Below are 16,953 nucleotides of genomic sequence, written 5' to 3'. Positions count from 1 at the left end.
ATATTGCTGTTAATTTAAAATAGTTCAATATCGATTGAGAGAAACGGCTCTCCAGTTTGAGAGCAACTACTCTTCAATTGGAATTCGGAAATTCGAATAGGACGGTGCGTCAGGGTTGCCAGCTTAGCTTTTTAAAAAGCTCTGGTCATACTGTTTTCATTTGCATAGTTTTTATTTGCAGCGAACAAAACTCACACAAGCCATTGATTTATATAAGCATTTTTGATAAAAGCAACGGAAAAGCACATGAAAATGGCGCAGCGTAATCATCGCGTGGATCGCTTTGCACAGATGAGCAAGCAGGAGGAGATTATTGCGAAAAAGCGGCTGGAAATACTTGAGAAACAGCGCACATCTGAACTTGCCAAGGCTGTGGCTGCTGCACAGACATTGGCTGCACAATTGAAAACGATGGATGCGCCATTGCCGCCAGCTGTTGACGACCCAGAGGAGGAATTGGATGATGAGGAGCAATCTCCTTCGCAGAATTCACCAGAATCGAACGATGGACAAGAAATAGAGGCAAAAGGCATAGATCAAGCTGTGCCAGCTGTCAAAGTAAAATCTGACGATGGCACGCCCAAGACATTAAATAGTTTTACTGGGAAAACGGGTAAAATAAATTTCAACCTAAAGCGTCAGCTGCCACAGCACAGTGTGGAGCAGCCCCCGCCCAAAGTGATAAATACTTTTTGCAATGACGGCTCATTTTTGGAAAACTTTAAAAAAATACTCGAGAAGCATGAGCAGCCACCGCCGCCCCCGCCAATGCTTAATTTAGTGCCAAGGTAAGTGGTTGCTATATACATACAAAACACTTGTTTAAATGTAAATTATATCTTGCAGCGGCAATGAGGATAACACATCCCCAGAGCTGCCATCTGGTGAGAACGATAATCCAACAATTCCAGAGCTGCCTGTAAACACAATAACCACAAGTGCACCGGTAGCAATTGCTACATCCATGGCTGGCAACATGGGCGTACCTAATGCGGGCCAGCATTTAGCCTTTAGCACAGCGCTAGCGCCTTCTGGACCACCGCCTACACCTCCGCCGTTTGCGTTTAATCCAACGCTGTTAGCACAGGGACCACCATTCTTCCATGGCCATCCACATCTATCCATGCAGTTGCACCCTGGCGCAGTGGTGCCACCGCCGCCGCCTCCACCGCCTCAGCTGCCATTTTTAACACCAATTTATATGCAATTGGGACCAACGCGACCACAGATGCCGCCTGTAGAAGCTGCTATGCATCAATTGAACACTATTCCGCCACCCAAAGATTTCGACTTGAATGCAATACCAAAGCCTCAACTCAACTTGGAGGCGATACAAATGCCGGAGCAATTGGGTCTGCTGCCGGAGATTGTAGCCCATCCGCCACCGCCGCCACCCGATGAGCCCTTAGTGTTGCCGCAGCAAGCGCTACAACAAGAACAAGAACAACAACAGCAGCAGGAACAGGAGCAACAGATGCAAGCGGAGCAAGAGCATCAGTCGACGCCACCACCTCAAGGTGTGTATGGTACACTTGACATATGTTGATGTCCGTTCTGTTCTGTTCTGCCCAAAACACCCATCCAGAGACCACTATCCAGTCCAGCACGATATCTCATCCCATCCCATCATCTCTCCACCAATCCACCCCATTTTAATATGTTTATATTTAATTACAAAAACGTTGAGCGCGATTTTAAAGCAATTTGTGTAGTTTTTTCAGAAACATGCATACAATTGCCAACATGCATAGAAAACCTTATCGCACTGGTCGCCGAAAATGGTGAAGATTACGAAGATAAAATACGTTTGCATAGAAGCGAATTGCATCCGGCCTTGTGGTAAATCAGCAGCAGCTAATATTTACGTTTAGGGCACATATCATTTAAACAATTAGAACAGACTAGGGCTGCGAATTTATAGAATGGGGCTAAAGAATTGATTAGCTTGTGTACAACTGAGCAAAACATTTCAAAATCGAATCAAACCATAAAGTTCGTAATAAATTTATACGCTTTGGAATTGTTTAAATTTGTTTATTTTTTGCTCGAATTGTACATAGACTTTAAAACAGTGTGCTTATTGTTTTAAAAATTCTTTTATAGATGCAATTATGTAAAAAGTTTTCTTTTTTGAAGTAGTTAGTGCTCGTGAGTGTTTTTTTGTTGTTTATATTCTTGTTTGGGAGGGGCAAAATAAAAAGAAGCCGCGAGTTGCCGTCACCTTTCATCCCGCTGGAGGAGTAAGCTGAAGGATTCTGTGCAAATACACTACTACTACTAAATGGGCGTCAAAAGCCAGTTACTCATATAATGTCTTTGTATAACTCTTAATGCAATTGAGCACATTTCATTGGACGTTTCACTTCTTCTTCCAAAATTTTTAATATAGGTTTCTTTATGATAAAAACTGCGAACAATATCGAAACTATCGTGCACAAATCTTTGACTACGAGCGAAAGCGAGTCGCGCGACTCCGAGAGCGGGAGCAACAGCTAACAAATGCGCAACAGCAGCCGCAGCAGCAGCAGCAGCAGCAGGAGAGGCAGCAGCAACATGAGCAACACAGCAGCGATTCGGCAGGAGACAAATATGATCCAGAATCGGCTATTAATGCGGATTTCGATTCAGATGATGAATACATGCGCGGCATGATGGATCGTAATCGCGACAATATAAAGCGTCGCATTGAATGCCGCAACGAACTGAGCGACGAGGAGCGTCAGGAGCGGGAAGAGGAGGCAGCTGCTTTGGCTGCCGGTGGCGATCCGAATAGTCCGGATCAGGACGATCGCGAGTCGTCGCGCATGCGACGCAAACGCGAACGCAAAAGCCGCTGGGGTGAAAAAGAGCACCAAATGCCAAGCGTCTCAGGTAAGTGGAATACAATCATTTATATCAATATAAACACTAGCAATAATATTTAACTTTTCCCAGGCGTAAACAGCAGTTTTGGCAACCAGAACAAACCCATGCTGACAGCGGTTACACGCAATGATCCAGCACTGCTGCAGTATGCGCGTCTGAACTATGGCTCCACACAGCTGACGGAGGAGCAGTGGAAGCAGTGCGAGGAGCACTACAAAGTCAATCTGCTCTATCAGGATATGATGCGTAAGCGGCAAGAGATTGATCGCTTGGCGCGTGGTGGAAAATTCAAATATGAATACGATTCCGACGAGGATGTAGAGGGCGGCACCTGGGAGCACAAGTTGCGCACGGCCGAAATGGAGGCAACGCATCTCTGGGCGAATGCACTAACCAAACAGAGCGAGGGCAAGCATCATATTGGTGACTTTTTGCCGCCCGAGGAGCTAAAGAAATTTATGGAGCAGTATGAGGCCAAAAAGAACAATAGACAACCTGATCTAAGCGATTATAAAGAATATAAACTGAAAGAGGACAACATTGGCTTCCAAATGCTGCAAAAGCTGGGCTGGAAGGAGGGACAAGGCCTGGGTCAAGACGGCGCCGGCATAGTGGAGCCCGTCAACAAGTGAGTGAGGTGCAAAATAAACAAGATTGTTGTTTTTAATGTTTATACTATTATTTATGCAGAGCACCGCAGCGTGATGGCAACCAGGGTCTGGGTGTGGTCAGCGCTGCGCAGCCAGGGGATTGTGACAACGAATACGATGCCTATCGCAAACGCATGATGTTGGCCTATCGCTTTCGACCCAATCCACTGGTAAGTTGCTCTGACTACTCCAAAAAAATAATGACTAATATTTCGAATGTTTATTTCGTTGCAGAATAATCCACGTAGAGCCTATTACTAGCAAGCAGCCTTAAATTTAAGCTCCAAATTTACTTAAAAATGCATCTATAGTTATATATTCACCCATTTACACATCCACACACACTCACCGAGCCACACACACACACACATGCATATACTCACGTTGACTGCTGGCCCATAATGAAGTTTGCTGAAGTTAACTGAATGATTAAAATAATGCCACAAGCTGTATTTTGAATTGTATTAAGTATACAGTTTATATATTTAGACATCATAGTTCGTAATCGCGACTTAACAGCTATGTATGCTCTAGGGCCTATCAAGTTGCTTGGATATAACTCTCCTTGTATATTTGGGGATAGTAATTGTTGTTGTTTGTAGTTGTGTGTAGTAGTTTGGCTTTGCGGAACTTGAACGCCTACAAGCTAATAATACTAAATTGTACTCGAAACTGGAAAACTGTCTTAGATCTAAGAGTAGAGTGTAAGCACTGGCGTTTGATTGCCGCGAGCCATGACCACTGGGCATTTCATGTCTGACGTCAGCATCTCCAGCCAGGACATGTAGAGAGGTGCGGAAATTGCCTCCTGTAAGCAATAGATACAAATGAGTAAGGAAATTGCCGTTTGTGTGGGATTGTGCTCACCTTGCGCGGCATGGGCAGCGACATGACCACCAGCGAGGCATTGGTCGAATGCTTAACGACTAGCTCGTGTATGCGCAGCTGGCGCTGCGTCTTCTCCGCCATGCTGTGCAGCTCCTCATCCGTAATGCCGAACTCATTGCGTGCACTGCGACGGAAGGGCTCAATCAGACGCTTGTGCTTCAACATTGTGTCGTGACGCGGCTGCTCCGTGACGCCCTTGAGCATTATGAGCTCTGAGTACTTGATGCGGAATTTGGTTAGCAGACTGGCCATGCTGCAAGATTATAAACTTGGTATTGGAATTCTTCATAGCATAAACAAGTAGCGCTTACCTCTTCTCCTCCTGCTCTTCATCCTTGCCATGGCACATGGTGAACACGCGCAGCTTGCAGTTTTGCCAATGCGAACGCATTGATATAATATATGGCAACAGAATGGTAAGACCTAAGTACATATATATTGTATATTTAGCTACGTTTATTTAATTCTACGCTTACCGCCATCGTCGTAGAGCCAGAAGACATCGATGGTGCCCTTGGGCTGTTTGCGTGTGAATACAGTGACTGCATCCAGTATATTCTGTGGGACCTCGGAGCCGCCTTTGGTGTGATAGGTAATGGCAGCTGCCTCGCTGTTGTTCACCTTGTAGCTGCGTGAGCTGCGCTGCATGTTGGGCATGGGCGCAGGCTGCGGCATGGTGTAGGAAGCATTGGGACTGGGATTGTCCATGCTGGCTAGATTCAGGTTGGAGTCAATGTGCAGCAGCTCGGAGGCAGCATTAGCTGCGGGCATCAGCTCATTGGTGAAGCCTTGTGCGTTGGCTGTGTTCATGTGGCCCAGACCAGTTGGTGGCATATTCACCTCAGGGCTGAGCTCCGAGAAGTCCAGGCCATGTGGCAGACGCAGCAAGGCCACGCCCATGCGCTGCGAAAAGGCGTTGCTGCAATTTCAATTTAGTTAAAACTGCAAGTTAAGCAAGTTGCTAATTCTCTAACTTACTGCAATATGGCAAAGTAGCTCTCCACCTCCTCCTTGCGGCAGCGATTCCAGTCGGGCTTGTAGCCCACCAGCACAATGTTGGGTGACATTTTACCAAAGCCTGTGGACTTGATGAGCGCATTGATGCCATCCTCCAAGCTAAAGCCATCGATGACATTGTAGAAAGCTTTCATCTTGCGCGCGTCCAAGAACTTTTGGCCATCCTTAATGAGATTCTGGCGATTCTTATAGCCCACGCGCACCTGCAGCAATTAAAAGTTAATTAGCTTTAGTATTAGCAGTCATGTAATTGCTACTCACTGGTATAATGTTGCCCACAAACATGAGCGAGTTGTTTTTGGTGAGCAGATAGCCAAAGTCAATGAGCGGCGGACGCGCCTTGGGATCACCTGCCAGCACCAGCACCTGCGGATGATAGTTCTTCACATGATCGGAGACATTCTGCAGCCGATGCACCGCAGTTAGCGCCGCCTTATACTGCTGCGCCTGTGTGGTGGAGCCCCAGTTGGCGTCCGGCTTGCGATACATGACAATCAGATAGAGCGTAAAGATAATGCCAAAGGTAATAATGGCAGCCACATAGTTGATGAGGAACATAATGGCCACGCACATGGCGAAGCCAAACAGACTTATCCAGGCGTTGTAGTACTTGAAGGTAGGACGCCAGCCCAGCGGCTTGACAAACGCCGCATGGAATGTGCAAAAGTTGATGAGCGCATAACTGGCCAAATAGAAGGTGGAGATGAGCGGCGCAATCAGATTCAGCTCGCCAATGAGCAGAAAGCCCGTGGATATGAAGAAGGTTAGCACATAGCCGCGATAAGGTTCGCCATGCTTGCCATAAGGCTTGGAGAAGAATATCAAGCCGGGATAGATTTGATCAATGCCCAGAGCTTGCACCAGACGCGGCACGCTCAATAGATTCGTCAGCGCTGTGCTCAGCGTGGCCGCAAAGCAGCCGGCATAGATGAGTGGTCCCCAGAGCGACATTTCCTGCATCATTTCGTAGGAGTTAAACAGACCCCACTGGCAAGTGTTGTTCTGCATGCAGGGCAGCTGGGAGGGCACAATGGTGCCATTGACAAGATCAGCGGGTATGCCAGAAGCGTCACGCACTGCGGCGCCACCAGCGAAGAGCACAAAGAGCGCGTAGGACGTCATCGAGATGAGCAGTGACCAGAAGGTGCCCTTGGGTATGGCAGCGCCGGCGTCTTTAAGATCACCACAGATATTAGCGCCCGCCTGTATGCCCGTTACGCTGGGAAAGAAGATGGCAAACACGCTGAAGAAATCGTGATTCACTCGCTCCGAGTATCTGTAGTCCGAGCCAAAGTTCTCCTTGAAAGTGTCAACTGTAAGCAGCAGCAGATGAGCAACAAAATCTGTTAATTTTTATTATGGTTGCTTACATGAGAAGCCCACAAATCCTTTGGATATTAAAGTTTCATCGCCGCGCGGTCCAATGGCAGCGCCAATGAGAAAATTGAATATGGCCAGCACAATGGTTACAATCAGAAAGTTCTGCGCCTTGGTCTCCCACTCCATGCCCACGCAGCAGATTAAGATGAGCACCAATATGGTCACGGAGCCCACCACGCGTATGTCATTGATTTCACTGCCAGTTATATTCACCTTATATGTGCCTGCAAAAGAAAGCATAATTATCGATATGTTATCGATCGGTTTAGCGATTGGAACTTACGCAGCAGGACATTGAGCGATTCGCAGAAACCAATTGTGTTCATTGAGGCGGACACCGCATTGGCAAAGGCAAACACAACGCCCACCGAGGCGCCGAACTCGGGTCCCAGCGATCGGGAGATGATAAAGTAGACGCCACCACCTTTAACCTCGCCGTTGGTGCTAATGGCCGACAGCGAGAGCGTCGTAATTACACAGACCACCGCCGAGATGGTGATTATAATTAAGGACCACAAAATACCGGCCTCAGCCACCACCCAGCTGAGACGCAGGAACAGCATAACGCCCCAAATGTTGAGCAGGCATGGTATGAGCACGCCCACAATCCAGCCCAGCTTGATGTGGCCGCCGGTTGCTTCCGGTTCCGCGGCATCGGGTATGGTGATGCTCTGTCAACATGCAAATGAAGCAAATTGAAATGTAAGTAACCAAATCAGACAGCAATTGAATTACTCACTAAATACTTTTGTAAACATTTAACAAATATTTATTGAACTCATGCGCGCCTACGCAATTAACAGCAATTGCTTGTGATTAACGCCCAGTTTATGGCCATACTAAAAATCGCACATCAGCAGCTCCCAATTATCACAAGCAATTGATAAATTGAGCACAGCCTGCCGCAACAATCGTTTAACTTAGGCAATAGTAAGGATTGGTTGCTCACTTCTTAAGCCTGAGTCTTGCAATGTCGGCTGCGCCTGACTTTACTTTTCAGTATGCTCTTGTATTTTGCGTTAGTTGAGCTTATCCTTTCGCTTGATTGTTTGCACACATAATTGAGTGTTGTTGGCTTTAAAATGTAAGTGAACTTGCATAGGGGATGTGGCTTAGTGTGTGGGACACTTGGACACGCTTTTTCAATACCAACCCCAAGGGCAGTTGCTTAGCTACGCAGCTGGGGGGCACTGCTGGAGCAGCGACTGCTCCCCGTGGCTGCTTAATGTTGATTGTTTACACATTTTTGGCGGCAGACAGACAGTCACACACACACACATGGAGAGTCAAACACACCCACGTCGTAGCTATCAGCTGGACATCCACATTGACAGTTGGACACGTTTGTAACCAGGGCAATTTAATTTAGTTTAGTTTGAGGCGCATTTCGCATTTGCCGCCTGCACAAGCGTGGAAAAGTTTTCGTTTGTTATTATTTTTATTATTTTTTTGCTATAAATTTGCGACGTGTGCGAGTCATACACACACACAGAAGTGTCGTGTGGCAGCAATTTGACAATGCAACAGATTAAAAGTGGCAAATTGCTCAATTGTTGGCACGCTTTGGATTTTCAATTTGTTAACAATTCAAACGGTTGGTCTTGTTTACAATCTCAGCTCTTTAGTTTGCGATTCGTTGAGTAAACAGCTGCAAAACGCATAAAGACGAATCTATAAAATTCGAAATGCAAAAATAGCATCAACTGACTCTTTTTGATATGAATTGTAAATTAGAAATGTAATTGCAACAATGGCCGGGGCAAGTGCAGGGCAAGCACAAAGCGCAAGTGCGCGCGGGCGGGCAGCAATAGAAATGCGCCGTAGTCGGCAATGCTGATGATGTAAACACAATACTCATACGCAGCGTGGCACAAGCAAAACTATTTTTATACTGAGCGTATATGTAACACGCACAAGGCGCAAGAGTGAGAGAAGTTTGTTGGCAGATGAAAATTGAATTTGGTTAGAAGTAAACTAAATTGAGCTTCAAATGTGATTATGCTGCAAATGAGAAAGCAAAGCCCAGGGCAAAAGTCAAGTTAATGTTAATAACAAATGCTATGCACTAAATTTTCTAGCGTTGCTAACATATTTGAATTCTTCGCAGGCAGCCTGTAAACAATTTTTAAAGTGTGCGCTTATCGCATTGACAAACTGTCAGCACTTTTGACAGGCTATGCACACACACACACACACACACATGTGCGGCGAGGGCTGCGTCTTTGCTTTGACTGTTTTTATGATAAGTGCGAAGCGCACATCGATCGATGAACGCGTTAGCGCCATCTGTCGGCTGTTTGCTGTCAATTTTAATGATACCCGCTGTTCATTTTTCAAATTTGTAATGGTGTTGACTATAGAACTACTGCCCCTGCTACTGTTGTTATTGTTACTGTTATTGTTGTGGCTGGGGCTTGTGGCAGCTTGTGAGGCAGTTAAAACAATGTGTTGCATGTGGTGCTGCGTCTTGTTGACAATTAATTTGCTTCGAAGGCTGTCGTTGGTGTCAACTTACAAGACACATGCGCTCGAGACACTTTGTATGCATTGAACTTTAAATTGAATGCAGCCAAAGCTTAAGCAATGAGTTTTATCCTCATTTATTGCAGCCGTTAACACTTGGCGAACTTTAGTGCATTTGAATTTGACTAAATGCGCAGTAAGTTGCTTTAAGCTGCTGGTTTTTATTTTTACGATATCTATCATACGCCATGTTGTCGCGTATTAATTAAATAATACACAGGACTCACATCAGAGCAATTCCTCACGCTGTCATCAGACTGGTGCATATAAAATTTACTGCTTTGGCGATAAGCATTAAAAGTTTAGCGCAGAGTGCGCGCTTACCGCGTTTCTTCTTAATTGAAGACGATAAGAGCGCTACTGGTCACTGGCCTTGGCAATGCCAATACCATTGCTGATAAACTTATAGCTGAAACTATTTTCGGCTACGTCATTGCTTGGCATTTTGATTGGGATTTATTTGAAGTGCAAGCATATTGCGTATACGTCATGTTGCGCGCATGGGAAGTGTGAAATTTGTTCAACTAAATAAATAAAGCAGGGGCGTATTAATAAATTATGCACATAGTACAAGTGTGTATTATTGTTATGGTGTGTATTAATATATAATTTGCTCTTGTTTTTGTTTTTCAGCTGCACACAAGCGTTTATGGAAGCTGTAACAAGCTAAAGCAATAGAATTTTTGATTTTGATTTCTTGTTTCCATGTTCTTTGTTATAATTTGTATTGGATTAGGGCGACGTGTGTAGCATTTGCTTGTTTATTTGTCGAGCACTTGAAATATTTTGAAATTTCGTGTTTATTTTTATAAAACATTTGAATTTAACATTTGCAAAATGCGCAACATGAATTTCATTTTAACATTTTCATTTGCAGCTTACCTGATCTGCTGCCTCGCCCTGCAATTCACCAATGGACGGACGCTTCAAATTGCGCATAGATATGCGATAGTTGTCCAAACGCGGCAGCGTTTCCCTGTAAAAAGTAAGTACAAGCGTTTAATTATCAATTACAAGCCGTAGAGTGTAAAATATATACGGCTGATACGGCAAAAGCACAAACAGCGTATCGGGCAACATGTCCGTAGTCTGCAGCACTCGAGGCACAAATATATCCAGTGGGTGCCCACTCGTTAGAGATTTCAACAGAATTGAGTAAAGCGATTTGCTCAAGGTGCCCAAGGGGAAGGCCGTGCTGACTTTTGCCATAATTTTATTTATTATTCGATTTCTGTGTCTGCGCAAACGAAATGAAAATGATGAGATTGCTGCTGTGCGTCCAGTGAGGCGAATTGCAGACACTTTTTTTACATTACATATTTTTTATTACGTATATCTATATTTACTGATTGGCAATGAAAGCGCCAGCAGTAGCAGCAAGACAAAAATTGATTTTGATTTAAACGCAGAGAACGCACAAAGAGACAATGTGACGTCATCAATTGCACTTAAGAGTTAAACTTATGGATTATGTAGTTTTCATTGCATACTTTTGGGTACACACACCGCTATTTGTTTGCCAAATTAAATATACGAGATTTGTTATATATTTTACGTGCTTATTAGTTAAGCTATAAAACGCTAAATGGCGTGGCAAATCAAAAGCACTTGCCATAGGTTAAAATAACATTGCTTAGTTTGAAATAAATTGAACATACAGCTGACAGCAAGCTGGACACTTGAGAGCTCTACATGCATTTATAAACAATTTCATGTTGCATGTTGCAACTGTGCGTGTGTCTGTGTGTTGGTGTGTGTGTATTGATCTACGATATATTGGCTGTGCGGCGGTTACGTTGAGATTTAGCTGGTATAATTTAGTTGCACAACTGCAGCCGATCGCAGCTCCAGAGAGCGAGAGATGTTCGTCTCGCTCTCTCTTTCTCGCTCTGTCTTGCAGCTTGGTGTCTGTTCAATTGAATTCTCGTTCCTTGCGCTGTGTGATATCACACTCAACTCACGAGAAATGGTCAATGACTAATTTATTGTTGACACACAAGTCAATTTTCATGAACTCGACTGCAAACTCTTATTGCTGCAGAACCGAATCAAAACAAACCCATCTAGTTGAGAGTTTTGTGGGGCACAAATTGTTTGGCTCTACGAACTGCAAAGCCAATAAATCGATGCCAATAGCACTTATTCATCGACTCGACTTTGAAATCGAACGCTGATGTAACTTGTCAAATTTGTTAAATTGAATTTTAATGATTCAGCTACTAAACGCTTACACAATTTATTTTTTGGGCGTCTGCGTTTAATTGAATTTAATTTCTTGCACGATATGTAATTTTTCTGTTTTTTCAATATAGTTAATTCAGCAAGTGTTATGGTCTTGATTAATCTGATCTTGGCCTTAGGGTCGACTTGATGTCACCGTTGTCAGCTGCTTAAGCTTTTCACACATATTTGCAACTTGAATATTCCAAATAAAAATTCTATTAATTTATGCATAGCAATTAAAGCTGCTGCTGTTGTTGTTGTTCACCTTTGAAATCGATTAGAGTAAGTGAATGAATTTAGATTGAATTTCAGGCTTGTCAAGTTTGTTGGCTTTGCTAACTCATCAGCTGCTCCTCATATTTATTAAACAAAACAAAACAATTGCAATTTGTATTTTACATTTGGCATGTTGTTGTTTAAAAAACGTGATTACAATAAAAATAAGCTGCTAACCTTCTTCACAGCTAAACACACAAATTAAATAGATGCTTTCGTTTTTTACATTCTCTGTATTTATTTTTGGCAAATATTTATTGTTGTATTTAGCAAGGCCATTTTATTGTTTTAAATGTAAATTTTGTTGTGTGCCGATTGCCGTTCCTGTTTGTTTTATGGAACGTCATTATACGATTTTCAGGTTTATGACAACAAATACGAATTTAATTTTGAATTTGTCAGACTCGAAAAATAGCAGCTAGGGAATTTTACAATTGAAAACTGTAATTAAAGTAGCAAAAAAATTGAATATTTTTAATTGTAATTGCTGCATCATTACTGGAAAATATTAATAAAATAAAAACTGCAGGCGACTAATTAGCATAAGGGAACGCTTGTAGTTCGAAATATAATTTGCTCGTTAGTTACTTTAGTGATTAGAATATAGCATGTGTACTTAAGTGAGATCATATAAGCATTAACAATAGCACTATGTGGGGAAATAATTATATCATTTTCCAAAAAGCAATTCACACAGGCAAAACTAGTTTTCACTTTGGCTGAAGATCACAAAGCGTGAAGAACTAAGCTGTTTTTATTTTAAATATATTGGTATAGGCATATAAAAAAAATCAAAGAATGTATACGCTTGTTTATAATAATTTATATAATTTGCAACAGTAACGCCTGCATTTGATATAGAAATAAGCTAACAAAGAATTCTTGAAACGTGATTCATTTAAATTTTAGACTTAATTGCTTACTTTGTGAGCTGCGCCAGACTGAACTTGCGTTCGGCATCCGATTTACGCAGGAATTGGCCAAAGCCGCGAAAGGATAGGCGTGAGGTGCGTCGATTTTCGCCCGCCTCGGCTGGCTTGGGCTGCAGATGATTATCGTGGGCGGCGTGATTGCCATCCGTGTTAATTGTGGCTGGCCCATTGTTTGTCTGACTGTCGCCGTTGGCCATGCCGGGCTCTGCATCAAAGGCGGCATTTACACTGGCACTGCCATTAACTTTTGAGATTTGAAAACGATCTGCCATGGCGCGTGGCTTTAAATTTGTCAATTATGGTGCAACACTGGGGCTATAAAGTTAACACATTTGCATAACACGCGACTGGACAGCAGGTCCTTTAATATAACGAAGCCGTAGCGTAGCCGCTCGCTGTGTTCACTTGACGACGTTTGAACTGCGTTTAACACTCAAAGCCAATGTTTATGCATATATATATATATATGTATATTAAATTGTTATGTGCGTTATATATTTATATTTGAAACGCGCTCTCGCACTAACGTTTAACGTATAACAAAATGCCGCGGCGACGCGTCGCTTACAACTTACAACTTGACGCACTGGCTGTCGCGCTCAGTGTGAACGTTGTCAAGTGTTTGCCGCACGATTATTATGGTTTTTATTTTCTTCGCTTGATTATGGACACCATTCTGACTGTTTGCTGCTGCTGCGGCTTTGGCTTCATTATCACACACACACACGCGCGCTATACGTATAAGCGCAATGCGCGCTTGTGTGCGTGCGTGAGTGTGGTGAGTTTTCAACAAGTGTTTGCCCTGCTGCTGCTGCTGCTGCGCTCTCTCACACACACACACGCGCGCAGCAGAGTTCACTTGGCAGCTGCCGCGCTCTCTCAGCTGCTTGCAATTCTCGCAGCAAAACAAATTCAACTTAAGTAAACATTACAGTAGCTGGCAATGTTATTAGCATTAACAGCGTTGACCCTCAAGGGTCCTTTGGCAGCTTGAGCTGCGCACTGTTGCTGTGCGGTATTTTCTTGGTATTTTAGGCGCTTTGCTAATTGTACTAATTGTAGCGCCATTTTGTCATAGGATCTAACTAATTGCTGCTCACGCACTTTGTGCCAAGTTTGGTTTGCGTTTTCCTCTTTGATTTGCTTCACGCTGCTATTAGCTTGTTTATTTTGTTTACTTAATTCATAACAATGCGAGACAAATACTTGTACTACTCACAAACACTCTTAACATCTTTATAGCTCGGATCAAAGCAACAACAACAAACCGCAACAACAACAGTCACAATCTGGCCAAAGAGCGTAGCGAAAACCTCTTTAATCGAATTAAAATCGGTTTTATCTGGTTTGATTGGCTGGCGTAGCCAAAAGGCAGTTTACACACAGACACACACGCATACACAGAGAGAAACACTTACGTTTGTATGAATGAATGTGCTGCGGAAACAGCAAAGAGTTGCTGCTGCTGCTATTAAGCAAACATACAACTGTATTTATTCACATATTTACATATATGTTAACATGTGTGTGTGTGTGTGAGCCTGTGTGTGTGTTTATGTTGGAAAGTAACTCTCTTCGCTTACATTCGCATTCGTTTCTCAGACGAAGCGACGTTAAGTCTTGTCGCGCAAAGAATAAAACACGTTGACAGTTTAGCCGTTAACAATCAGCCTCTGGCCTGTTTGTTATACTCGTGGCCACATTTTCTCTTTCTTTTGAACTCGGCACCCGCATAACTTCATAGCTGCCGCCAGCGCATGCTGCTCTCTTACGTCATGGATGATTATTCTTTCGAAAGCGAAACAAGTTCTGAACCCTTTTCCATTATTGTTTTGTTACCGCACATGTAAATCTAATAACTTGTTTTGATTAAACGCTAGTACTGCTTGCTTACTGCTGTTTACATAAGGTTGACGAACCCAAGTGATCTTGAGCTTTCGATTGTTTATAACAATTCTGTTAAATCACTAGTCGCTCACTTTGCTAATCGCCATTAGATCTTATCGTGTTTGCCTTGCACTCTTTTGGTTTCTAAGCAGATTCCGTGTATTTTCGTATCTTATCATTTTAAATAAGTTCAGTGCATGCGCCGCTGTATTTAGGGAAGTAAACTATAAAAACTATCAAAGTGGCTCTTAACACATTAGGCTTCAGTTAATCTGCAAGCGCTTATAGAATGAATGGCTAAATATATTGCGCATACGCACTGTTGATTAAACAAATGGAAATACCAGTTCACTGAATAAATTAAAATCTAATTATATAGCATGCTACAAATTCTGGCATATGAAATATTTGAGAATAGAGTTCCCCACTTCGTTACGGCTAAATTGATTCACCTGCGCATGAGTAAAACTCGTTTTTTGTTCTTTTTTTTTGCTAAAACCAAATACACATAATACGTAAATAATTAACATTTGCGCTTGTGTTATTAATTATCTTTACAATTGTATCAGCAATAAGTTTAAACAACTTGTTGTTGTTGTTATTATTGTTGTAACTAAATTAGATACTATAAATTGCTAATGACAGTTGCATTTCCAATAGTACACTCGCTGCATAGTATTAATTATACAATTATACGCTAAAGGGCATAAATTTGCTTATTACAATAAATAATAAATTTATTGCGTTTTTATTGTGTATCTAATTCACACTTGTACGCTTATTTGGGCAATTCTTCAAGCCAATTATTAACAGTTAACACATTTGTTTATAGTATAATTTCTTTTATTGATTGTATAACAAAAGTAATGTTTATAAATGTGCGAGCAATAAACATTTAACGCTGATGAGTGTGTATATACACTAAATTCTTATAGCGTTGTCAAAATGATCGACCAGGACATGAGTCATGCAGTTTTTGGAAAGAAATACATTTTATTTGTTTATGACGCTGGAATTATAAAACTTTAACTAAGCTGTGAATACTTTGATTTGTTTTTTGTTTATTGTTGATGCGGCATTATAGTTGATATAGAATCTAGAGTGTTGTTAAGATAAGTCTTTTGAGATAATACCTGGCATTGACTGAGGCAACCTTGAATTGGGTTAACCCACTTCTTTTGATAGTGCGCTTGGTAAACTTATTGCTGCCCAATGTGAACTTGTTGCAAGCGGTTTGATTGAGTTCGTAGATGTCGCGATCGATGCAGCGATTAACACCTAGGACAGGCAAGACTTGGTGTCTAATTGATAGACACACAGTTCGTGAAACAGACAAATTGATTGTTTTACAACACAAATGTGTAACTGCTAATTAATAATGCCAATGACAATAAGGCTGATCGAGTATTGCAAAGCAGGTTGCATTGCATGGGGGTGGGGGAGGGGAGGCTGAGGATGTCACCCAGCAATTGGCTGCGACTTTGGGGTATGCTGGAAAAATATTTGACACTTGATTATTAATTGAATTAACTGCTTTGTACCACTTTAAAAAGGTTTTAATTTAGCGCTTGCTGGTCGAGGCGTTGCGAACAATCCGCAGAAATCGGCAAGTATCTAGATACAATCGCTTTCGCTCTCGTCTCTTTGCCCGCTGGACGCCTGTCAGAGCCTTTGTCTTTTGTTAATTGTTGCGTGTGACTTGTGGCTCACTTTGTTTGGTCTCTGGGTTACGACTGCACATCAATTGCGCCCGGTCTGGTCTTGGGTTCGACTCGCTTTGGTATTGGGCAAGTAATCAACAGTTGTTTACCCAGCCACTTATATCTTGTTGCGTGTTAAGCGATTGAATAAAGAACGTAACGAAACGGAACGAGACCAAACAGTTGTGGCTGTCAACGCCGACTAGATTTTTCTATATAGCATTGTGGCCCCTTGGCCCTTACTCTAACCCTTTTAGCCTCTGGCCAACAAAACGTTTCACTCTGTTTTTTTTTTTTTTTTTTTTTGGCAGTGACAATGAAATGAAAAGTGTGGAATTCCAATGTCAATGTCAGTCTAACACAAAGAACTTGTGTTTTCTTTCAAAGCAAGTTGCTTGCTATGTTGTTGTTGACCGGAAATTATTATTTACTTGCTATTAATATTACGTAGCTGCGTGTCATATGAATTAGAACTTAACACGTTTTAAAGCAGCGCCTTACCGGTTAGAACTCATAGCATACTTTGTGACAAAGTATTTAGCACAAGTCCAAGGATAAAACATATTTTCTGCAGTTAAAATTCTCTTGCTTTTAACTGCTATTAAGTGTTGC

The 16,953-nt window shown here is 42.4% G+C and overlaps 2 protein-coding genes across 5 annotated transcripts; one reads left to right on the top strand and one right to left on the bottom strand.

The window, feature by feature from the left end:
* Nucleotides 1-86: 86 nt before the first annotated feature.
* Nucleotides 87-3,967, top strand: LOC108603681 (SURP and G-patch domain-containing protein 1). 4 transcript variants are annotated; one of them, XM_017992686.2, is made up of 7 exons: nt 88-104; nt 182-788; nt 847-1,517; nt 1,713-1,839; nt 2,390-2,871; nt 2,935-3,502; nt 3,556-3,638. In XM_017992686.2, exons 2-6 carry the CDS (start codon nt 247-249, stop codon nt 3,495-3,497), a joined length of 2,385 nt encoding a protein of 794 aa, XP_017848175.1. In that variant the 5' UTR covers nt 88-104; nt 182-246; the 3' UTR covers nt 3,498-3,502; nt 3,556-3,638. The 4 variants fall into 4 exon arrangements, with proteins under 4 accessions (XP_017848176.1, XP_017848175.1, XP_017848173.1 ...); XM_017992684.1 differs by lacking the exon at nt 88-104 and adding an exon at nt 3,750-3,967 and having other exon boundaries at nt 167-788; nt 2,935-3,493; nt 3,556-3,685; XM_017992688.1 differs by lacking the exons at nt 88-104; nt 182-788; nt 847-1,517; nt 1,713-1,839 and adding exons at nt 2,137-2,318; nt 3,750-3,967 and having other exon boundaries at nt 2,935-3,493; nt 3,556-3,685.
* An 87-nt stretch (nt 3,968-4,054) lies between these two features.
* Nucleotides 4,055-13,182, bottom strand: LOC108603680 (bumetanide-sensitive sodium-(potassium)-chloride cotransporter). Its single transcript, XM_017992683.1, has 10 exons — nt 12,746-13,182; nt 10,206-10,299; nt 7,084-7,471; nt 6,791-7,024; nt 5,682-6,733; nt 5,382-5,623; nt 4,880-5,322; nt 4,715-4,826; nt 4,383-4,656; nt 4,055-4,323 (listed from the first exon to the last, which is right to left on the bottom strand). The coding sequence occupies exons 1-10, from the start codon at nt 13,024-13,026 to the stop codon at nt 4,207-4,209; spliced, it is 3,237 nt and encodes a 1,078-aa protein (XP_017848172.1). The 5' UTR covers nt 13,027-13,182; the 3' UTR covers nt 4,055-4,206.
* Between the last annotated feature and the right edge of the window lie 3,771 nt (nt 13,183-16,953).

The sequence above is a fragment of the Drosophila busckii genome, chromosome 3R (assembly GCF_011750605.1).
Source record: "Drosophila busckii strain San Diego stock center, stock number 13000-0081.31 chromosome 3R, ASM1175060v1, whole genome shotgun sequence".
Taxonomy (NCBI): domain Eukaryota; kingdom Metazoa; phylum Arthropoda; class Insecta; order Diptera; family Drosophilidae; genus Drosophila; species Drosophila busckii.
The sequence above is the reverse complement of the archived record's forward strand: the minus strand, read 5'-3'. Positions and strand labels throughout refer to the sequence as shown.

Coding starts and splice junctions, on each gene's coding strand:
- LOC108603681 (XM_017992684.1), top strand. CDS start 247: ATGAAAATGGCGCAGCGTAATCATCGCGTGGATCGCTTTGCACAGATG. Junction 1,840..2,389: donor GAATTGCATCCGGCCTTGTG/GTAAATCAGCAG, acceptor TTTTTAATATAG/GTTTCTTTATGATAAAAACT. Junction 3,494..3,555: donor ATAGTGGAGCCCGTCAACAA/GTGAGTGAGGTG, acceptor TTATTTATGCAG/AGCACCGCAGCGTGATGGCA.
- LOC108603680 (XM_017992683.1), bottom strand. CDS start 13,026: ATGGCAGATCGTTTTCAAATCTCAAAAGTTAATGGCAGTGCCAGTGTA. Junction 6,734..6,790: donor AGGATTTGTGGGCTTCTCAT/GTAAGCAACCAT, acceptor TGCTGCTTACAG/TTGACACTTTCAAGGAGAAC. Junction 4,827..4,879: donor CTGGCTCTACGACGATGGCG/GTAAGCGTAGAA, acceptor ATATGTACTTAG/GTCTTACCATTCTGTTGCCA.